General features: G+C 39.3%; 1 protein-coding gene across 2 annotated transcripts in view; it reads right to left on the bottom strand.

Moving 5' to 3' along the window:
• Positions 1-24,930, bottom strand: part of GPR158 (G protein-coupled receptor 158) — a 209,949-nt gene that overhangs the window by 103,162 nt on the left and 81,857 nt on the right. For both annotated transcript variants that reach the window (XM_052804510.1, XM_052804519.1), the window contains exons 3-4: positions 15,016-15,118; positions 7,145-7,362 (exon numbers count right to left, since the gene is read on the bottom strand). In XM_052804510.1, the coding sequence (XP_052660470.1) occupies positions 7,145-7,362; positions 15,016-15,118 (321 nt within the window). The remainder of the gene's footprint in view (positions 1-7,144; positions 7,363-15,015; positions 15,119-24,930) is intronic.

The raw sequence follows: 24,930 nt of genomic DNA, 5'->3' as shown, positions 1-24,930 counted from the left end.
TAAAATTCCATTGTTTAGGGACTATCTTCACGGTTTTGAAATCATATTTAGCAGAACACTTAAATGTATTTACACTAAATGGAAAAATAGGAAAGTGGTGGCATAGAATATCTAGCTACCCTGAACTCCAAATACTGGAAATCTGTATTCAAGAGAGCGTAAAACCCATATAAAAAGTTAGTTGTTGTTATTTGCCACATTTCCCTCAAGAGAGGTAAAATTATTTATTCTTGTTGATAATTAGTCATGTGGTCTTGTTAACTGAGTTTTTTCCTTGATCAGTGTTCCAGACATATATTTTTCTCCTCTCATTAAAAGTATTTGTATTTCTGTATTTCCAACAGTTCTTGAGTGTTCATAAATGGGGGGGAGGGGGGAAGACAAGTACAATAAAAGGTAATTTAGTTATAAATTTCTAATATTTGGGATTGGAAATGGCCTCAAATGGGGCAAAGCCCTTCATTTAAATGGGCTCTATCACAGTCCTTCATCATTGTTAATGCCATATGGCAACATCATTCCAAACTGCTGTTTTGAAGACTCTCCTCTAAGCAATTTTTCCATTATTTTTCAGAGCTGAAAACAACCTTTTCCAAGTGTGCTGGTTGCTGTCAGTTTTACCTTGATGTGCTGGATTTACACCCAGAGCTGCTGGCCACAGATACATTAGGAAGATGGAAAGACCAGATCCCCCAAAGGTTTCCTCCTGCGTGTGCCTGCAGCTCCCCTACCCACATTCTCTTCCTTCCTTCATCACTCTACTAAGTAGCAATTAGCCTCTTCCATGCTATGGCTGAGATCAACTTCTCTGGTCTTTTTGCCAGTAGTGGTTCTTAGCATTTCTTAAGAGCACTTACGATTCCTCACAGCAGTTGTATTCTACCTGACAGCTCCATGTTTGAGTTGGTATGCCACTATGTAAAGGTCAGTTATTTTCAGGTCTTCTTTCTGATTAATTTGAAAAGGCAGCCTGATAACTGATGAACTCTTTAGGTTCTTTGCAGGTGATGTCCTTCCACTGTCCAGTACTTTTATAAGAAAGTGTTTACAACACAGCTTGTTTCCTCTCTAAGGCTGTGGTAGATATTTAGCCCTTGAGATCCTATGCTAACTTTGAAATAAAAAAAAATCTGTTTTTTATTTATATTTATTTAAACATTCTGTTTCTTTCTGGTGCCATATAGCTTTGCTACCCTTACATAGCATGTAATCAGTACTGCAGTTTCATCAGTACTCCCTGTTTGATCTCTCCATTGGCTCATATAAAACTACTCACATAGATGAATTCTTCTATTTTCTTGATGCTTTTTCTTACAAAATTACTGTTCAGCTTCTCATTTTTGAGAGTATTTGTTTTAGCATCAGTGATTTCTGTCATTGCCTAGCCAGCTAATTTTATTAGCTTAGCCTCACACTTTTTGGATGTGTTTTTAGTAGTAATGTTTGCATTATCCAATCAATAACAATGCCACAGCACACAAGGATGTTTGCTAGTGTTCACCTTGAGCTGATTTGTTTCTTAGTTGTTCAACTTAGACAATGTTTTGCACCTCTGTATGCAGCTGTGAAGATCTGACTCTGTAGGGCTGAAGGTTGTTCTGCAAGATCCTCTCATAGTCTTGTCAAAGCCTTTTGAAAATCAAACAACTAAGAGGAGCCTATTCCTTTGTATACTCCTCTACAATTGCTAGGACACATATCTAGTCCATCCAAAGTGCTGAGAGACTCAGTTGAGCCTGTTCCTTGTTTTGCATCCAGTGTCCCTTTACCTCTCTTACACTGCAGAAGCCTCAACATCTCCCCAGCTGCAGTATTCAGCAAGATCAAGATCACCCTGTCAGGGTAGTCTAATAAAACTCCAATGTTTCCACTATTGAGGAAAACTCATTTTCCCAGGCTTCACTGCACAACTCCCTCAGTGTCAAACTGGTGCTGTCAGGTGCCATCAACTTTTCTGATGGGATTTCATGCATTTCCATCTCCCAGGAGTTTTTCAGCCTCCTGCAGCTTGTGTTAATGCCAGGCTCAGGGTTTTCAGCGTTCACTACTGCTTGGCATGAGGGTTGTCTAGAATAGTTAAAAATTTCTTTGAAGTGATCAGCACATCTGTTTTCCCTTCTGTATTAGCTGTTAATATTTTTTCCTTTTTTTCTTTGTTTGGCACATTTCATCCATTTACTCTCCTGCTGAAATGCCTTGTCTTTTCCCACTATAGCAGTGGCATCTGCTTTATCTGTCATCTTTTTCTGTCTTTCCCTACAATGCTTTTCACTAGTGGTTTAGCTTCTGCTACTCCTTTTGTACCTTCTTCCTAATTTTTTTAATTCTTACCATTTTGGAGTTCTCCCTTCTCTTGGCAAAGGGCCACATTTTCTGCCTGTGATTTTCTCCAGTTATGACTCTTGCAGTCTAATAACATTGCTGCTGAGCTAATCTTGGGGCAGCTGAGTCACTTTCACCTGTGTTTGACAAAGCCTCACATGAATTCCTCAGCATTGATCTGAGCTTTCTCACAGTATCTTTCTGCAGTTTCACTTTGTGCTGTTTGCCAATGCTGACTACTGCTTGAAGTCACTAATTTGCAGTTTCATTTACAGGCTGGCAATGCCACAATTTTGGTCAGTGGTACCAGTGATAGTTTGGAGTAACTGTGTCTCAGACAAATGAGTTGAATTTTGTTTTGCCACCTATCGAACATGCAAGTCTACATGAGTAACTACAATGCTTTCAAGAAGAGGCATGAAATCTAACTTAACGACTCTTTGCCAGGAGAACAAAAGAATGGCTTTCTGATTCAGACTCTAGTGTCCTACCTCAGGTCATGGCCTGTGCTGCATTATTAAAGGAGAACACCGGAGAGTGATCCTTCCTGGTCTATCTTCCCAGTTTCCAACAATAAAAATTATGGACTTCCTGCACCAGATATTTCACCAAAACCGCTGTGTTTTAACAGCCAATAATGGAAATATCCTTCATGATTCCTTCTAAACTCTATTCGAATTGATTTATGCTTTGGGATCCATGATATTCTTTGCCAATGAGTGACATAAAGCAACTAAAAGTTGTGTAAAACACCTACTTGGTTTTTTTTAACCACTTGAGAGATCCCTTGAACACCATCTAGTGATATCTTAAGAGGAACCATGAATATTTGTTCACATGTCAACATCTCCCCGTCTTACATGATTTTATACCATATTTCCTGCACTGCCTTTTCCTCTGTCATCTCTTGGTCACCTACAACAAGTGTAGCTCACCTAGCCCCTTGAGATCATAATTTTTAAGAGCTTTTGGTGGTGGACCTTGGAAAAAGTACTCTCATACCCACATGCTCATAATCCACCTTCACAGAGCTATAAATACATTTGTACAGCATCACATTCTGACAAAAGCACTTTCCACACTTATCCATGGACCTAGTAGTTCTAATTTTTATTACCATTTCTATGAATTTGCAAGCATGTAAGCTGGACCTACTGATCTTTAGTTCTTGTCACCATTACAGGAAGTCTTTACAAACACAGATGTCACATTTCCTATTTTCCATTCCTCCTCTACTGCTACTAATGTAAGCAGTAGATTACTCCACAGTAAATAATTCAGCAGTTTTGTAGAGGAGTTCTTTCAGAAGTCTGAAGAGGACTCTTTAGAGGAACCTTTAGAAGTTCTAAAAGAAGAGACTGAGAACTTCAGAGACTTCTAAAGGTTCCTCTAAAGAGAAGCCTGGCTTTTAGAAGCCAGTCATCTGGCTTGCTATAGGCTTTGCCTATTTATTACCATTTATTTTGTCAAGATCTTTCACTCATGGAACCACTTTGGTTGATATTTACCAGGTTTCCCTGTAGATCATTATTATTACATCCTAGGTCAGTAATAAAGATCATGTCAAAATGAAAGTCGTGTTGTCACATTCTGTCAATAACACTTTGGCAGTAATTGTTGAAAACATCTCTGTTCTCTTTGCTATGTTCTTTAGAAGTGGAGCAGTAGATCTTTTACCAATGGTTGACCTTTTAGTAACTGGCTTGGATCTAGCATATATTCTGCACTGTTGATGAAACTAAGCCGATGAGTGACTCTTCCACAGCAGTTTCCATTATAAGTACTGCTTGGTCATAATATGTGCAACCACTATGATCTGAATAGCTGAGATACTTCTTCTCTAAAATACTTCTGATCTGCATCTGCTCTTAGTGATACGTTGATTTTTTTGAGACCAAGGTTGTCACTTCCATCACAATCTAAAGGGTCTTTATGGACCTTTATCATTCTTTGTCTGAATTATTATACTCACAATATCACAGTCAAGGTGTTAGGGGTGTTTCTTCCCAAGGTGCTTTCTGTTGGTAGACCTTAAGTTTTCAGGACCTTAGCTTTTTGAAGTTAGTATTTACCAGGAGCCTCCATGAACTACAAGCATTAAGTAGTGTTTTGCATAGTCACTTTTACCAGAGTGGTAACCTGATCCCATTTGTCTTTCCATTTTACTGAGCTCATTTTACTGATCAACAACTGTACCCAAATGCCACGTATCTACTCTTCATTCTTTTCTGCACTGGGGCCTTAATGTAGCATTTTTTATTCTTAACCCCCACCTTTTGCTCTTTTAAAGACTTTGAAGATTGTTCCTTGATATGGTAGCAGTACAATTCTTTCTGTTAAAATGCTATATTAAAACCAACTTTTTCTAACTATTTGAATATTGTAGTGTCATACGTGGGAGAGAATCCAAAAAATGCTCTTCTCTGACACCCACCCAGCACAATAGAAATGAGCAGTTTAACATGGTAACTTTAATCATAGACAGATATACTAACCTAATTGAGGTTTGTTTCACTAACAGTTGGAAATTCTCAAAATGCAGATATTCTGAATATATTTCAATATCTGTTCTTTTATTTTCCTGACTTTCCCCCCTTGGTGGAGAGTACACAGTCAGTTACCAGTTCTCTTCCTTCACTCCAAACTTCTGTCATTATCCAATGTAACCAGCAGTTTTCTTACGTAAATACTCATTGTTCTCAGTATGTTTGCCCTTCATACAGCTTCTCATTTCATGGTAATCACACAAGATCTTTTTCTTTTTAAAATCATGCTGTACCAACAAGATAAAGAACATAAAAGGAATCCAAGAAAAAACTCAGCTGAATGACATGAAAAGCAATGGAACATCTATTTATCAGTTTCTACTCCCTGAAAACATTGATCATACAGGAAAGGATTGTTAATCACCATATTACTTTTCTGTCTCATTTTTCCTCACCTTTTCCTTGTGAGAGATATATTTAGAGCAAAGTCAACTCTCTTCTAAGGTAGGAAAATTATGATTGAATACATCTCTGTCCAACTGAATGAAATGCAATGTACCAAAGGCATCACTTTTCTTTCCAGAAAAAAGAATGTTTTGGTTTATGTCTGGTTCTTACTCCTTCAGATGTCATGATGTCTAATGGTAAGAGGTAATCTGGAAAAAAATGAGCTCAAACTTTTTCATAAAGAGTGAAAAGTTTTTTAGAAACAAGGAAAGATATGTATATGCCTCTTTGGTATTGCTTTGGTATTAAATATTCAGATCCCATCTGGTTCTTTACTCATAGCCTACTTTGGAGAAATGACTAATCATCACAAAAGTAAAAATGCACCTTTCATTACTAGCAGGTTTTGTGAAATACAAGATTTCTGTAGTATGTTTAATAAAGATCTATTTTTTTTTACTGTAGTGGATGCATATATCAGAACATATGTAAGTGTGCAAGTGCAAGAGTGTATGCAATTTTACACATCTCTGATCTCAAACTATTTATGAGAAATTATAGAAATTTCTTATAAAACAATTGGTATTTCAGTGTGGAAAAAAACAATCAAGCCAAACTTGCAACAGCTGCATATGAGATAATCTACTCTGTTCACTTTGTAGGTCTAGAGAGTAAAGTTTTTACTCACAAGGAATGCTTCTTTCATAATGTTGTCTATGACTTTAAAAGCGAGTAACATTACCATGTGGACTAAAACCTCACAAAATTGGAATAAAGTTCTTCTGCTAAGTTACTGTTAAGCAACTAAACAGATGCCTACAACAGACTTCTTCCATAATGAAAAACTTCATAAATACGATTAAGTCTGTAATTTGAATCATTTTATGCAATATCATTAAATACAAATACTCTGTCAGAAACAGAAGAGAAAAAAAAAGAATGTTACTGCTCGTTCTGTGATTTCCTGCCAGGATATTAAAGTCTTTCAAAATGAGCCATGCATTTGTAACACAGACACTGTAGGATTAGGAAGACTGTGGGATCAAGTGTTCCAAAAACCAAAATGGAAATGCTCATCTAGTTATGGAAAGTGGATGAAGCTATTAATTTCAACAATGTAGCATACTGTGTGCACACCTACGTCTCCCAAATGTAAGTAGTGAATATGTGCCAGCTTCAATTCATTTTTTTTTAGTAAATTGGAAGTTTCAGAGAATATCCTGTGTTTACTGAGGCAACAGTGAGATTCCACAAGTTCTTACATGTTAAAAGATTTTGAGTGAGGTAAAAGCAGAAAGTTCATTAGGTTAGTACATAAAACATATCCATAGCCTGCATCAGCAATTTACAGACACTCCTTAATATATTCATACTTAGAGAAAAAAAATCTTTAACCATAGAATCAAGTTTAAACTGTCTAGGAACTAGAATTATTTGGAAAGATTTTTCTTTGATATAATTATTTTCCAGCTAGTCTCGTAAATATATTGAAACCAAACATCTTTCCCAGCAGAGGTAAAACAGAAACTTTCAAGATTCCGAGACTATAAATACCCACATGCCTCCTTAGATACCTGCATAATTGGCCAGATTTTCCAAAATTACTTCTAACATAATAGGTTTCCTTGATTTTTGCTGACCATCTATAAACGTAAGCAGATTTCATTGGGAGACACAAACTGCTCAGTGTTTTTTTCAAAAACTACATAAACAATTTAGGTACGTCCACACCTAAAGCAAAGCATTCTGGTTTGGAAATCCCATCCTCTCCTTGAGTTGAGCTCCTTACCCAAGTACTCGACTGTCAAAATGAGAAGCTATACACCTAACATAAATAAGTCTGGAGCACACAATGGGCAGGAATATCAAAGTAAAACACATCCGCTTACCTTTGCCTTGCGAAAATGGTAGACTACCAGCATGCTTATGAAGTCCAGCAACATACAGAGCGTTTGGAATGAGATGATAGCCAGCCGTAAATACTTGTCCTCCTGTGCATAGCAGGGAGTATCATCTGTACAGTAAGAACATCCTTCCCTGCAGGGTAGGCAGGTGTAGACTTCCTCTGACAATTCACCGCCAGAAAAGCGATTTTCTGCATCCTTTCCTGAAAGTATCAGAAGGGTAAGGGGAGACACCTTTAGTTGTATAGCGTGGGCAGTTCATCCATACAGGAGCAAAACAGTCCTCTGCTGACTCCCTTTTCCTCCCTGTTGGCCTCTCTCATTAAGTTACAAAATGACTTGCCAGGGTTGCTTTTCTCATTTCACCCTCCTTTGTCACATTCAGAAAATGCAGACCAATTTAGACATGAGGGAAAGTGAGCTTATTAAATGTCAAATGCTTTCCCATTGTATTTAATGTGGGCTAAATCTGCACGGTAAATTCTTTGAAGGAGAATTCTGAACGGGGAGAAAAATTACCTCAAAGATTTGGGAATAAGGAAAGGATTTTACACAGACACATGAACAGACTCATTAACTACTTAATGTTCACAGTACAAGCTCTGATCCTATTTCAGATTATTCCTCAATTTCATAAAGATGCTATCTAGTGAATTAATTAGCTTCAAATTAGATAAACCCCTTCTTAATTAACATTTGTTCAGCATGCTGTTGCATGATTGCACTACTCTGTCCCCAAAGCAAAACCAGTGCACTTAACACTAAGTATAATTTTCCATTGTTCACAGATGCACACCAAGAAACCAGGAAAACCTATTGGCAAGTTAATATTTTGTCCACAAAAACCAATGATTCTTGAGCTGACATCTCATCCATCAAAGTGAACCCACTACAGGAGGATTCCTACTTTTTCTGATCCATTAACACTTCTTACCCTACAGGCAATTAATGGAATAAAAAGGTGAAAGAAAAAGGGGGCAAAAAAGAATATTGTTAAATAAGAAGGAAAATTGAATTTGCTGAAATGTTTAATATATGTTTAATAAACATATATAATATGTTTATTAAATGTTAATATATATGTTGTATATACTAATATAACAAGAAAATGTGGCTGAAGCCAAATCAATGGTGTATCAATGATGTGTTAAAATGTGCAATAACTTCTCTCACTTTTTACAAGACTAGAGAATTGCTCAAATATCTTTGATCAAAATACTCCTCTGTCAGTGAAAGTAGTAAATCATGCACTGTTTAGTCTTAACTCAAGAGACAGCCTATTCCACTGATGTTGCACATGCATATTGGCTTATAAAACTGTCTTCAGACTTTTAGCTTGAAACATTTGAAGCAGAAGGTTATTTACAAGGTTAATTATTTCTTGCTTTCTCAAATCTATGTACGAATGCGCATGAGCACACATCTGCTGAGAGGCAAAGCCTGGGAAAGGGACAAAGAAGCTGTATATCCAAGTCTGTTTACTTGGCAAGCAGTTCCAGCAATCCTGTGCTCCTCGTCCTCAGTGTAGGATGCTTCACTCCCGCATCCCGCAGTGAGCAAAGAACAGGCTGGTATTTCTCATGAAGACTGTGGATTTCTCTTTGGGGCTTTATTCTAAACAAAGATGTTGGAAACCTGAATATAGCACAGTAGTGCTGACTCATGCTGGTAGCCAGATTTTCTTAGATACAAGCAGACAGCAAGAAGAGATCTTGCGTCTTTCTGACCCAGTCTGTGGGAGGCAGGAACGGAGATGGAAAATAACCACGCCTGGGCATCCCAAGAAGGTGGAGAACCTCTAAGGAACACTAATCCTGAAGATAACCTAGGACTGGAACTTCTTTTCAGAGCAAACAGCCATGGACCTCAGCCCATTATCACTCCAAGAGCTTTGCCAGAAACCACCTTCTCCATATCTAACATTATGTCTCTGTTTTCTAAATTACAGCTAGAGCAATGGACCCACACTGTCCTGTCAGAGAGAGAAGTCACACTCTCCCACCTGCCATCTCCATACCCAAATCAAGAGTGCACCACCTACTGTCCGAGTCTTCCACTTCATTTCCTCAACACGTGCACTCACGTCAACCTGCTTTTCCACCACACACCTGTTCCTTTATCATTTCTGTAAAGAGTCATCCTTCAACTAGCCCATCTCCAAAAAGATTATTTAATCTCTTTAAAACCTCACATTTCTGAGCCACACGAGCCATTTGTTAATATGTTTTTATTGTGGTAACTAAATAAATTATTTTCAGTGTAAAAACATAACCACTGAAAAAATATCACTTAAAACCGAAAGTTATGAGATTACTTAAGTCACAAATATTATGTGAATATGCCTTGATAATTTTGCATGGTCCTAAACTTGATATTCTTACTTTATTTCTGAAATATTCAACCTTGCAAGTTGTTGCAAGTACATTATAATCCATTTTATCAAGCATTTTCTTATCTGAGTCATACACGGAAGTTTCTTCATGTGTATGCTCATCACATACTACAGGGATAACAGCCAATAAACAGTTGCATGTTGGAGTAAATATCCCAAGGATATGAATTCATAACACAACAGCAAGCCTTTGCTTAGATGTGTCTGGTGTCATGCTGTCTGCTGTATACAAAGGAAGATCATCGATATGCATCTCCTGCACTGCCAGCTATGACTGATTATCTGGTGAATATCTTTTGACTTTGAGATGATTCTTCATTATAGCTAACATAAGAAAGATCTAAAAAATTGGATCTACTTGAGATTTTACACAATATGATAAAGAGTTATTAGTAATCCCCATATTTTTTTTTTCCTCCTTGCCAAAAAGAAAGAACATTTTTCAGGAAGTTCTTGGGAAAGAACTGATCATTGTATTTACCACTGACTAGGAGCTTGTTTGTCCACCCATACCCTTGCCCTGACTATATGTCTCAGGGCACTGCTGCCCACTGCACAGTTGAACATTTCTGCCCTTTATGCCTGGCCCTGTCCCCTCACCAAAGTCAATGTAACGTCAACTCAAACCATAGACAGTCCAAGCCAAGCATGAAGTTACTGCCTCTTACAGACCACTAGACATTTCACTGTGCCATGCCTTCTCCTATCTCAGCAGCTCTTTTGGGTTACATATGCCTCCTCCAGTGAAGAAAATCAGTTTTTCCTCCCCAAAAGATGACAATAAATTTTAGACACTGGTAAAGTAGATGGACAAGAAGCCAATTCTGCTCCATGTAAGGCAGCCACGGTTTTAGCACTGACACAAATAAGATGGAAGCAAAAACTGAAAGACTGTGCTCCAGGAGTTCAAACTGAGGATGAGGAAGGTGTAAAAAAGTACCATCCTCAAGGAAAAAAGAAAAGAAAAAATAAATAAAATGCAGTAACAAAAAAAAGGATAAAATGGAAGGAAAAAAGAACAAAGAATTGGTGGAAAGCAGGAACAGGGACACAAACTAATATGAAGTATAATAAGGAAAATGCTTGAGTACTGGAAAAATAAAACAAAAAGCTTAAATGCTTCAGCTGTGTCCCCTCTACTATATTCTTTTCCTAGTTCTTCTCTCTTCTATCCTAGTCTTATTTTTCCGTCCGATCAGCCCCTCTGTTTTTGAAATGGTCTGAGGGTAACTCTTCACCAGCTTTGGTTCTCCTAAGCAGACTTTGCTATGCAAGGGGTGCCTCAGCAGCTGTGACATTGCCAGCTGAGATCTTTCTGCAAAGTAAGAATGGCACCACAGACTGCTAAGTGCCAGGGCAGGGATTGCTACCACCCCAAACAAAATCATCCCAGACCCCAGTCAAAACTCAGCAGATAAACACAGAAAGCACAGTGCACGCTGAGCGCTGAGCAGAACAAATGACTGATTCTGCTCCTGTTCTATAATAGAGTAAATTAGAAACAACACCAGTAGCATCAGCGATGCTGCAGTAACTCAGTGTGTGTGAATGTAACTGGCCCTGCCAGCATCAAAACCTGGTAATCAGCCATGGTCATAATCCTCACCCCAGAAAGAGATCACTGAAGTCAGTGACAGCCTTCATACATGCAAAGATCTGCACATGCAAGTTCTGTTGAAGAACCAAAGGCAAGGGCAGGTGTAAAAAATAGGAATTCTCGTTGAAGTGGAAACCCTTCTTGGGACTTTTTATGTGATCATAGCACCGTTAGAGACAGTAAAGTCCCATATCCAGACAAAAGAGACACTTCTGGTGCAAACACCTTTTTGCACAGGGCAGGTTCCACATCCGAACAGCAAGAGCTGAGCAGAATCTCTGCAATATATGGATGATGCATTGCTAAAGAATGAACTTTCAGGCTGAACAAAGCACTGCTGTTCTACTAAGAACCTTCCAATGCAAACCTGATTACCCTGTGAGGCAGAGAACGCAAGTGCTTTGGAGAAGGGTGTAACAAAAATGTTAAAATGTATGTAGTCAGCAGTTAGTCTATTCTACCTATACTAATAGTGCTACCTAAAAATGAGCCATTAGGAGAAAGTGCATAATCATGTACTCAAGCACTTACAGGTTAATGCAACTTGCATACATGAAATACATTTTCTTCTAAAATCAATTTCCATCCTCAAAAGAGGCCCTGGAAATATGGCAATAACTGTGCCCCACTAGTACCCAGGGTCCTCATTAACTAATGCAGAAAAAATGGAAAGGTTTTACATATTTTGGTACTGTCAGTTCTGAAGAACAAATTCAGCCTTGGGAGGGAAATGCTCTTCTACCTAGCTTCCTATGCAGTAAGAGAACAGCCTAAATTTCAGCTGTGCTCCTGACCCCCACACACTTTGGGAACTTGCAACATGTGCAACCCCCCTGGGAGCAGCAACATCACGCTGCTTTAAGTCAGAAGAGCAACCAATTTGCGGAGTCTTTCCTACAGAGGACACTGTTTATGCAAAATTCCATCTTGGCATTCAGGGCCCCAGCTGAGTTTGCAGAGGAGGCAGATAAGCAATCTTTTAACCCTTCCCACCAGCAAACCATGTAGAGTGTCCAACACCCCTGCAAAGGCATTTTATACAGCTGTCTTTCAGACTCAACCCAAAACTTTCATGTGGACCTAAAGCAGAACCTTGCCCCCGCTTAAAACTCTGACACTTGAGGCACAATCTGCAGCTGTAGTTAACCATATTTTGTTGCGGTGCAGAATCCCAGTATCATTGAGAAATGCTCCCATTTCAAGACGTAACACACTTGATCCAATTTTTCAATCCACACAAGTACAAAACTGGTCATTTTTTCTATCTATCTATCTGCTTACTTACATCTCATCTTGAGACCTGCAAATCTTTCCTGCCTCTATTTTCTTCCACTAGGAATACTTTCTAAACGAGTAACATTTTACTTGGTTTCATCTCTTTTATCACCAGACTTCACCAACCTATTTCCACAAAGAGATCTTCAGGTCAGACAGTTTCTGTTAAAACTGCTTGCAGAATTCGTGTCTAGAATTCCTGTATTAGCATCATTTTGAACATCCAAATGCATATTACAGCCGTTTTAACCATGTCATCTTTTCCTTTTTTCTTTTTACAGAATGCAGCTGGGTGACTGGGCTAAGTTCCCTTGAACCACTGGTTTTTCTCCCATTACTTCACAGTCATTTCCAGTCTCACACTAGCTGTCTCACTGTTCACTTTTTGAAATCACCTACAGAGCTTGGCAGATTGAGCTGCACCTGGATAAATTAAAGCAGTTCTTTATTACTGACTGTTTCAAAAGTCATGTTTATGTTAGCTCACAGTAACACGTGCTCAAATCAAAGTGGCCCCAGATCATTTAATTACACACCCTAAAATATCAGCATATGCAAACACTTTCATGAGACAGATTTCACTCTATGTTAGCAATTCAGAATCTAAATATCCAACCTAAGGTAGATACATAGTTAGCTATAGCTTCTATAGTAAATGGAGAAAAAAGGTTATTTGCCTGAAGAGTTACTTTTCCCATCTAAAGACAAATTCTGCCTTTCTAAAGCAGCAGAATTACCCTCCAGGGGAGCCACGCTGTTGATGCTGAATGCAGTTGAAACCTAGGTGACTAATACATACCAAGCATGTAGATATTAGACAGCTGATATGAGATATATGAATCTCATCCTTAATGATCAATGCTGTTATGATCTCTAGCCACATTATTTTTGTGTGTTCTGTGGCATTTGGCATGACAAAAATCTAAGAATGCTTATTCCTATATGCTCATTCAAGGAGTTAAATACCAACTCCACTGTAACTCACTGCACTGCAGGAGCAACTAAACATCATCCCTACTCTATCAAAAGATTCACACAGCCCAGAGAAAAAGCACTATCACAAGGCTGCCTTCGGTGACACTCCGCAATATGAAAAGAGAAGGGAAACAAACACTCACCAGGTAAACTGTTGAACAAAGACACTGTGCTATTTATGCTACATATATATACTGGAGACAAAAAATCTCTCTCTCTTATATATATATATATATGAGATATACTGAATTAGGGGTAAGATATCTTGGCCAATCTATATGCAAACCAGATTGAAACAATAAAAACCAGGTCAACCCATGACACAGGTCAAAGGATTTAATATCCGGAACTCAGGGCTGTGAACAAATAGGGAATTCTAAAGCTTTCCTAGTACTAAAAGTTACTCGCCTTTCATCTATAATCCCCATCACTTTTTATGTAAGAAAGCAGAGCTCAAGAGTAACTAGAATAGGAAGGAACTTGGAAGCTTTATTTGCAGCTCTGTAGCATGGGGGCATGCTTTTACAAGTACCATGTCATGTAATCCTGCACACGATTTACCAGTACAAAACACCTGAATCTGTATCTGTGAGTATCACAGAGGTGCACGTGAAGTGTTGAATACTAGTAGAAGTATTTTTATAGTGAAACAGGAACAGCTATGTTCACACAAGGCAGGAGATAATACACGCAGTCCTGGACCAAGCTTGGTGAAAGCTACTCATTGTCATTCCCATCTCATACAAACTGCTCCCGCAGAAGGGAGCTGACAACATCAACCTTTGGCTAAAGGATGGTGCAAAAAAGCTGGGGATGGTGTTTACTCGAAAGTAGGAGGCAGAGAAGGATGCCCTGTTACACCTTCAAGCAACAGCTTTACACCTGTGACTGCAGTATGAGCTCTACTACTATAACTGCAACAATTTTGGCACAAAATCTGCGCAGAGATTATGCTTTGGTCATATGATTAAAGTAATAGACATCAACTTTGGGCATGCAGTTTATATATTTTCCCTGCGGAGTATCAACAGAGTTCTGGTTCTCTTACTGTGAGCAACACCGTCTGAGTACCATACATTGTGTGTTCTGGGCAAGTGTAGGCTATATGTCATCCATATCATACAGCCAACCAGACTCAGCAGCCTGACCAATCTCTAATTCCTCATCAGCAAGTATTAGAGTTTGGATGCTCCTTTGGATTATCCTTTGCAAATGAAGTAAAATGAAAACAATTAAAGCCTGCACAAAGCCAGAGGCTAGGGCATTCTAGTTTGCCCTGACCAAAGAGAAAATTACTAGATTAATTCCCTCAATGCTTATGCTTGAGCACAGATGCCAGAAATCTCTAATTCCCCATAGCAAGACTTCTTTTCATGTTTTTAAATTTATTTACAAATCAAATATTCTTCAAGCGGGTATGTTTTACAGGATCCTCACGAGTATCGTGAATGACAAACCAAAGGGCTAGAACTCCTTAAGTGATTATATAATCCGAGAGTTGCAGACCACTGGGATTTTACTGTATAACCCTGATGAGGATAAAAAGGAGCCCTGCATTATTAATTCTAGCTGTTTTCTTTTTTCTTTTTTTTTTTAAACTCAAGCAAAGGCACTTACTCTGAAAGCTGTCCACTGAGAAGATGTTGGGATGATAGAATCCAGCCTTGCAAATACATTTGTAGGCTCCGAGCACAAATCCAAGGCCTTTAATTGGCATGCACTGTAAGAAAGGAAAAAAGAAAAGTCATGCAGATGATCATACAACTGCATACTCAGATGTACATTCAAGCATAAAAACATTACAAGATACTGTCAGTAGACTTCTAAGAATAAATAGGCACCCCTTCCAGTCTGACAGTATTTTCTCAGCAACTTTTCCCATAATCATATACCACTCCAATGTTTTTTCTTGTTGTTCATCACCAACAAACAGCAAAGACAGCTATAATCAAGTCTGTCGCACTGACAAACCAACCAAGTGCCAAATTTGACTCCTGTACTTTGGCTCTAGGTGGGACATCAGACAGCTGTGTTTTTTCCTGCAGTTTCCAGCACTTTTCCCCAGCATAGCAGGTGGGTTTCAGATGGCTGGAGCTCATGCCACGTGAGGAAGAACGTGGACACCTGCAGCCAAGCCACCAACCTTCTGCAGGCAGCATGTGCTGGTGCTGGTGCCCCCGCCACAATGGCAACCATAGCGGCGTGGAGACTGACCCAGTCAAAACAAAGCCAATAACTGGTTAAAGAAAATGGCTGCAGACCTAAATCTGACCCAGGTGGAAGAGAGCAAACCAACACCACAGGAGCCCCATACTTCTAAGCTCTCTTGTCCCTTTTCGAGGAAGTAATATGTGAAACAAGTTTTTTTTTAACTCAACTTCACTTTTGCTTAATTTTGACACTGGGACAACCACAGCAAGTTTATTACAGTGACAGAACATCTACTGTCAGACCATTTCCGTACAACAAACAGACTCTGCCTAGTACAGAAGGGAGAAACAGTTCAGCAACATAAAGGTAGAAACACTGGTAAAATTATTTTCCTTCAGTATAGCTTACTTCACTTTATCAGATCAAAGTAGGCTACTGTACTAGATGCTCTTCCCATCAGTATAGGTGTACGTATAGCATAGGTGCACGTATACCAACATGCCCCCACAAATAGCAACTAGACACTAGCACTTCCTCAGTGAGCAATTGAATGATTTAACTAAAACACCCTCTGTTCTCTCACTTCCTTACATTTCACTTCTTTGTGACTGTCTGTGACTTCAGAATATACTTCAATCTCTAACTGCCTGTGACTGGGAGGAAGATACAGAGGACAAGGTTTAGTAAAAACGATCTGAGTTTCAAAAATCAAATGCACACCAAGAGAGGACAGTCTGCACTGACACTTAAGAAAAACTCATTTTTTTTACCTCAAATTTCAGCTTTGTGACATAATTCTGCCTGATGGTGGGAAAGCCACTTTGCTTTTCTTTGCCTCAGTTCCCCAGAGGGCATTGTCTTTTCTTGCACCCTTTGCCAATCTGATGTCTGTGCACACAGTGCTGGCCTGTGGCTGCCATTGGAAAACAACTAATAAGCAAGAAACTGGCATGCAAAAACACTGAAAATTCATTCAGCCTTTGTATAAACATGAAAGGAAGAAAAAATGGAAAAATGGGAAGAGAAGACACAAATCATTTTTCTTCACACTTCATCTTCACCCTACAGAAATGTGACTGTTGACAGGGTGGAGGACACGAGAAATCCAAGTGGGATGAGCGTGTGTGCAAGTCCAATGACAGCAAAACCTCTTTAACCAAGCGCAAAAAAGTAGTTAAAAGTAGTAAAAAGAATTTTTCAGGGGAAAATTCTGTTCTGCCTTTCTGGCTTCTTGCTTTGTAACAGGAAGGTACACACTGCTATAGAGACTGCATTTTCTTTTTGAAGGCAAGGTAGAAAAGAAGTAGCTTCTACTGTATTCTGCGAACACTGCAGCACCCCTAGTACCATATCCATAGTCCATTCCCACTGAACAAATTCTTCACATAAAATGTGTCACAGGCTTATGAATCTGTTCTGCATTAAAATAATGCTTTACTGATGATCCTTTCACACACATCCAATACTCATTCACACCAAATAAAAGTCTGTAACTTTTATTTTATTGTCGCTGACCAGTCTAGAAATTGAAAATGAACAAAATATTTCAAATGCTGTTATCTTCCCTTGGTCTAGGATATTATACTTGTTTCCAGCCTTTGGCAGATGTAATGCACACCTTAAAAACCATTGGTCAAATTCTGTTTCTTGCAGTCCACATAATCCCATGCAAAGGTGTCATAGGGATCAGAATATCAGTCTGTTGAAAGAAGGGATAGAGAGAAGGAGAGAAAGCAGCCTAGATCCCTCTAGATGCAGTCTCAAACTCTGAAATTCCACTGTGCTCAACATTGCATGGAAACAGAACTATTTACAGCCTGACTTTTTTAAAGAAATTGCAGCAGCTAGGCAGGGAAGAACACTAAATATCACGTGGCCAAAAATGGGGAAAATACTTTTCCTGGAAAGCAAAAATTCCCCTCTTTCTACAAACGATTTAACAGTTAATATTCTATTAACCGATGGTGGTAAATATTACGGTGAAAAGGGTAATAAATAAACTAAGAGTTTGCTGGTGTACAGAAGGAGTTTAGCAAACAAAGTCCAGATTTGTTTCATCAGGGTTCTTTTGTCAGAGACAGAGGCTTTTCCTGGCTGTCTGTGGGTGAATCCACACAATACACAGCACGCACATGCAAGCAACTTTTGTCCTTGCCCTGGCAAGTGGCACCCTGGTTCCAGCGACCCCCATGGCAGACCCAGAGCCCGAGCCCTGCAAAGCTGTACTAGCTCAGCCAGGGCAGCCCACAGTTACTGGTCGTGGGCTTCAGGCCGCCAGGAGCTCAGAGACTGAGCAACCCACAACAGACTGGGTAGACACAGTCAGTAAAATATTAATCTGTTGCTAAGTTACTTAAGATTTGATCCATATACAACTCAGCACCAAAAAAAGCAGATGTGTGAAAAATATCCGCCTCCACATAAGCAAAAAAAGGAAGCATAAAACTGACCTGGTTTCAGATTTCGTTATAAACGTGAAAGCAAAGCTCTGGGAATAAAAACACCGTATTTTTTTCTTCATCAGTGGCCATCAGCTTTTTAAAAATCATGCTTTATTTAATTCATAAGAGCAGCTACATTAGGTTAGACCAGAAGCTCCACTGAGGCTTGTATCACATCTCTTATGAGCCCAGCAGCCAGTGTTGAGGCAAACAGTGAAAGATGCAGGGTGGCTATGGAGTGAGCCTTCCTCTGATATGCCCTTCAGGACATCACACTCCTAAATGGAATTTGCATTGCTTTAACCTCCAGCCATTAGTTCTTATAGATGGCTTGGTTACAATTCAGATCAGCTTTATCTTAATATTTGCTAAAAGGAGAATAATAGGCATCTGTACAATTCACACAGCACATTTATTCCTGCTGTCTGTTCCCTGGTTTGCAAGTTTATATTTTAAGCTTTCAGTATTTGTATAATGTAATGACACCCAGATTTAACATAGTATGCTTTAAATTACACAGTCGTCAGGAGGAAAAAAAAAAAGATAATCAGTGAATATTTATCTTGAAATGATTTATAAATAAATAGCTCCTGAATCAACACAGACACAACAGCTAAACCAGTTTAAAAAAGGTTGTATTGGTTTATTTTATGCTGCTTGCTGTAAAGGACAAAGCTGGAAAAATCTAATGCGATAAAGAATATATCTGCTGGAAAGAAAATAAATCCTTCAAATAACCTGTGCTTTGGAAGCCTGAGCCAAATCTTCTGGCATAAGAGAGGGAAAGCCCTTCATCAGATCTAATTAGGAAGAAATGAAGCGACAAAGTATTCAGCAGATACACAAAGCAGGTGTTACAGCCACAGCAGAAAATAGAAGGGGAGAACAGGGCAAAAAGAAACTAGTAGTTTAAGAGAAAGCATGTGGCATCATGTCCTACATGTAATTTAGAAACTTAGATAAACCACCAAATAAATCTGTCCTGTGGCATTCCGGAGCAGAGGGGTTAAAACAGTAATTTTAGAATTAAAAAAAAAAAAAAAAGACTAAAAATGCAGCCAGCCTTGACTTGGATATTTCAAGTTTTTCAAAGATCAGCTTTCAAAATCTGTATTTCCACACATGCATACAGCAATGAGGACATCTCCCTTTTCTAATGTCGACTCCTTGTTCAAAGGATGGAATGAGAGCGAAGTCATGATAGAAAAAGCTTAACAGAAATAATACAAATAAGCCCACATCTCTTCACCCTGGTTAGGGGCAGCACATACGGAATTTCTAGAAAATGCTACGTACGTAAAAGTCATTTTGTGCCTGGCGTGTGATGGCAGCTGGAGCAGGTTGGTGTCCTGCGAGACCCCGTGAGCTCCTTTCTGATCCTGTTTATCATGTTGTCAAGCAGGCTCACTCATAAAAATAAATGAAAGAAGATAAAAATCAGAGTAAAATTCTGCCTGCCAAAGTCAGTGACAGCTCTGTCATTGGACAGGCTTTACCCATTATATTTTCTCACTTTGTTTACCCTTCAGTAGCAGAGTTTTGCATTAAAATGTGCTTGCAGCCTGCTCAGAAGTGAAGAGTGAGCACATTCACGCATCCAAGGGCCTGGTGCATCACCCGGGAGCCCCCTGCTTGCCTCTGGACAGCTCGGGAGGCAGCCAGCCTGCCAAAAGGACAGGACAGGGCTGGCCACTCCATAATTTACACCACAAGGTTACTTGGTAGGCCCCCGTAGCTTTTCTCCCCCTTCTGAGTGCATCAGTGGAGTTAATTATTTTTTAAATTCAAGTCTAAAAATGTATTTTCCAACAACAAAGTACTTAAAATGACACCAAATTGTTTAAATTCTGATTCAGACAAAGCACAACAATAGCTGATGTGATTCAGCTTAGAGCAAAGGTAGCTGTCAGGACAATATTTGTCTCAATAGTTTGAAGCTTTGCTAAAAACTCCCCACTGCTTTTTGATGTGATTTTTCATTATTCTTGTCTTGTTAAGCCATGGGACCAGAGTAAATACTGATGGTAAGGAGTCTCAGTTCATTCACACAGATAATTATAAACGCCATGTGATTGTTAAAGTTAAAATGTCTGATTTTTTATTAATCTTTTTATTAATCTCTGTCAAAATAGTCAGAAAATGAAACAAGTTACTCAAGTTATGGTTTTATGTTAGGATACTTTTGTTACTACTGTCAAACCACAAACAGAAAAGTTAATCTCAAATCATCCCCAGTTTGAGCAGGAAGGCATTCCCTAAATGTAAGAGACTGCAGAGTCTTTAACTTCTAATTAACCCCTTTTGCAATGTGAATCAGTTCAGTCACCCAGCTGTATGCCTGAGGAACCCTGTTCTGTTTTGAGTCTCCATCACTCCCAAGATGCCAATGTTATCAGCCCATTACTGGACAAACGTGACAAAAATTCAAGTGCTAGTGGGAAAAAAAAAATAGTGGAAATGGAGCATTTTGCAAAGAAATGGAAGAGAGGAGATCAGAAATATATACAGATCATGGTACTTGCTTAGAAGACAGTGAGAGGGAAAAAAAGGTGAATTTAGCAGTGTGTGAAAGCAGGTTACTTGGCGGGGGGATGAGCAGCAGAAAACTCATCATCAGATGTAGACATGCATATGGAGAACCCAAGGTCAGCTTACAAACTATGCTTCCCACAGTCGAGATCCTTTACAGAAGGATGAAAGCACAACAATTATAGCAATTTTCAGAGGCTGGGTAGCTTGGACACTCAAAGGTTCTCAGCAATGACAGTGTTTAAGACTTTTTTTTCTTTACTGCTGAAAATACCTGTGCAGGCTACAATCAGGCTACTTAAAATAAAAAAAAAAAAAGAAAAAGAAAAACATCTCTTTATATGACAGATTGGAATTGTTATTGGTAACCTGAATATCATTTTAGAACACATCAAACTCCGCTTCTGATTAATGTGCTAAACAACAAAATTACAATTTCTCCTCTCCTAGAAAACCGTGCAGCAATTACAGGGGAACCTGTTAACACACACCAAAGGGACTGATAATTTTATAGCCATTAAGTAATGCAGTGTGATTAATTTGAAGACACTTTCTCAGGGCCAGATTTCCTTGGCTTTGAGGACAAATTAAGACATTTTTTACTATTAGCACAGGTTAAACTGTATTAAGAGCCAAGTCTAATTCACTTCCTTAGTGTCTTACCTACATTAGAGAGAATTCTTTTCATACTTAATCTCTATGCCTTTTTTCCTATCACTAGGATAATTTTGTGCTTTACTCATGGGCAATACTGGAAATACCGAACATTATCTGCAGAAGACCTTCCAGAAGCTGTCAAGGAATATGCCAAAATACACAGAGGTCCTTTACCTCCAGACGTCTGGTTCTGCCAACTACTTCTGCATTCATCTGTGACTTGGCAGCAAGTGTTGCAAAAGTTTGCCTGGAAGATGGGCCACACAGTAAGACGGGGGATTAAGAAAGCTTGCCAAACACTGCAAGAATGTGAGGCATTGCCAAAAACATTCGATGGGGGAAAAGCTGGATCTATTCCTGATCACCAGGAAAGGTGCAGTTCCGAGTAGTGGAGTACTCCTTCTCACCTGTTCACATTTCCCTGAATTATTAACAAACTAGCAGAATTTTACAATGTTTTAAAAAATTTTAAAAACCTCAGTTTTGTATTACTTATTGAAGTTAATTTTTTTTTACCAGATTTTCAGAGTTGGCCTACCTCTGCCAATAAAAGCAATTATCTGCACTGTGACAATACAAATGACTTGGTAGGTTCCCACAAGCTTCATGAAAATAATAGAGAAGAGATACCTTAGCAGTGTCCCTGCTGACGGAGAGACTACATCATGAGGACATACCTTTTATTAGACATTAGAGAATGCTCTTTGCAATGCCACAGTCACAAGAAAAGCTTTAGCTGGCACTGGTGCTTTCTTAGACGTCAGCTAACAGCATAAGAAAATGCATTAGGAAACCAGGCTACAATAATCTGATGTTCCTGTTCCTTGGCATTCAGTTCATCTTTAGGACAAGTTGGCCCATTTTTCCAGAGGTTTTTACTACTGAGGACTGCCAGGAGTCTTGAGTTGAGTCCAACTATGCGAAGTTGGATAAATGATGCTCCTAGTCACAAAATCATTTCTTACTGAAATTCTACTTGAGTATTTTGTGTGAAACAAGATTGAGAAGATGGCTGCATAAAGGATCCGAATTTTAATATCTTTGCTCAATTTCATTTTATATTAGTGCCAAATTAGACTGCAACTGAAGGAAAACACCCACCTCACTGGTACTTGAATGAAGAAGACACAGCATCTTTTATCACAAAACAGAGTCTGACATGGTCAATTAAATGAGTCTTTCTGTTAACTTGGCGGTCGTTAGCAAAACAAAACTCCCAGCTAGGTTCTGTCCATCAGCAGCATGCATTTTAAAAGCGTATTTCTTTCATTCAAGAAGAGAGTCAAGTCCTGCAGCAGAGTGACTGCTCTGTTCACAGCTTGATCAATATCCTTATATTAATTTTGCTTTATTCTGGATTGTAGCCTGTACAGTTTGACAATGTGTCAACTCATAAAGAAAGTTAATCTTGCTTACAAGATAGTATCAGAACTAGAGTTTTTCTACTTGTCAAACATATCTCCATCTTCCAGCCACAAGTCTCCCATCCTCAAGGTTGGGATGTCCCTCAGAACACAGAAGTTCGGAGCACAGTTTGTAGGTTTAACCTATGAACTGAGCTCTGTTAAACTACAGATTCTTCTTGATTACTTTCAATCTCATCACCCAGCTTCTTTCACAATTTCATCTATCAAAGAAAACAATGATTTTGTGACAAAGCCATCATTCCTCCTCTTGCCCAAGAACACTGCAGACCATGGTCTGTCAGACTGCCATTCAAGCAGCATCATAAGGGTCATATCACAGTCAGAAGAAGCACCATATTATTGCTGTCAAAAAAAATTCTTCCCGAACTCTCATTAGTTGACAGTACCACCTTCACACTGATCTTCACAGCCTGGAGCTGTATACTTACTCATTATAAGGCACAAGTCCCACAGAGGTGCTGCATGTCCTGCTAGCACCATGAATATACAGGACCCACTATTTTCCAGCTATTTGCTAGCTCGTTCAGCCTCTTCTTTACAGCAGGCAAGCACAATGGTTTTAAAAAATGCCTTTGGGCAAGACATACGGTTATACTTTTGGGTAACAAATCAGAAACAAAAGGTTATAACTAAAACTAATATGAAACAGCAATATACTTATTAAACTAATACCTGTCTAGTTGCCTACTGCTTCTCATCCAGGACACCAAGGAGAGATCAGCCATGAGAGTACACCATGAAATACTGTTTTTTTGCTCTGAATGCTTGCTTTCTTCTTGCAACCTTTATCAGCCTTGAGGAAAAATGCCCTAATTTTCAGTAGTAACTGTCCTATAGGTAAGCCCTCACTTCTAGGTCTAAGGCTAGCCAGAGGGCTGGCAATCCAGCTCCCTATATGGAGCCACCATATTCTAGACAGACACCTTGAAAATCTTTCCTCTGTTCTTCTGCTTCCCTTATCTCAAATCTAGATTCTTACCTTTTATCCAAAGCCAGTGTAGCCTTGATGATTCATATCTCACTCCTCCATTGCCTTCTGGAGCTGGAGGGTTTGACCATGAATGTAAATTCCTTGGAAGGCTCTCTCTCTAAATGACTGCTTTTGATACTTAATGATGCTTCTCTCTGCCCTTCATTATTTTTCCCTCAGGTCTGCACTTAATCCAACAAGGCTATTCCTGTGCCCCGGTGATTAAAAGCCACTTTTCCCTGCTCAGCCCGACTGCCACTTCCTGCCCAAGCTGAGCTCCTCCTTTATACAAAGCTACAGTCAGCCTCCATTTAACATTACAAAAGCCACCCATTAAAAAAATGTTCTCTGAAGCTCATGGTATAACACCAGCTTTGATACAGACCTATAAGAAGCATTCTTATTTTAAGGGACTGAGAATAAACTATTTTGCCTAGACATGTATATGAAAGCAAATGTTCCCTTGTCCTGTCTCCAACACGGAGTCCCTCTGTTACTGAGTCCTCTTGTATCCACAGAAATTTTAGGTGGGTGTCTGCTGGAGCATATCACCCATAGCTTAACAGGTCCCAGAGCCCTGCTGGGGCTTCGGGTCAGTGTTATGCCAGGGACCTCCACAGAGGAGTCCAGACTCACAAGTGTGTCAAGGTGGCTTAAAGTCTTGGTAGTAGCCCTCCTCCATTGTGAGAGCTCCAAGCAGGACAGCTTTCTTCTTGTATAAATCTGAAGTATAACTAATCTTTACTACAGAAGTATAGCCACATCTAATTAATCCTCCACGATGTATAACAATACACACACCAAAATTAAGGTTAAGTTCAAATCTAAGCTGGAAGGAAATACACTTCTAGGTTTAATTTGTTCAGTGCTCTGCTTGCCCTCAGTTCAGCAATGCACTGTTTTTGAGCCAAGGTCCCAAACCGGCACATGGCTTAACCAATTCTAAAATGAGTTCCCTGCTAACCCCAATGGCAGATGGCAACACCAGAGAGATACAAGAAAGATGACATTGTTCCAGCTTGCAGCGCGAAGTCAAAGCAAAGCATCAAACAAATCTCTGGAACCAGAAACTCTGGAACTTGTATTCCTTCTCCTGGCAGGGTAACTACTGATAACACTATTTGAAAAGCATGCAACTTGTCCTGGTTTCAGCTGGGATAGAGTTAACTGTCTTCCTAGTAGCTGGTACAGTGCTATGTTTTGAGTTCAGAGCGAAGAATGTTGATAACACTGACGTTTTCAGTTGTTGCTCAGTAGTGTTTAGACTAATGTCAAGGATTTTTCAGCTTCTCATGCCCAGCCAGTGAGAAAGCTGGAGGGGCACAAGAAGTTGGCACAGGACACAGCCAGGGCACCT

Source organism: Harpia harpyja, chromosome 1 (assembly GCF_026419915.1).
Source record: "Harpia harpyja isolate bHarHar1 chromosome 1, bHarHar1 primary haplotype, whole genome shotgun sequence".
NCBI classification, from domain to species: Eukaryota; Metazoa; Chordata; class Aves; order Accipitriformes; family Accipitridae; genus Harpia; species Harpia harpyja.
Note: the sequence above shows the minus strand (reverse complement) of the source record. Positions and strands in the feature narration are given on the sequence as shown.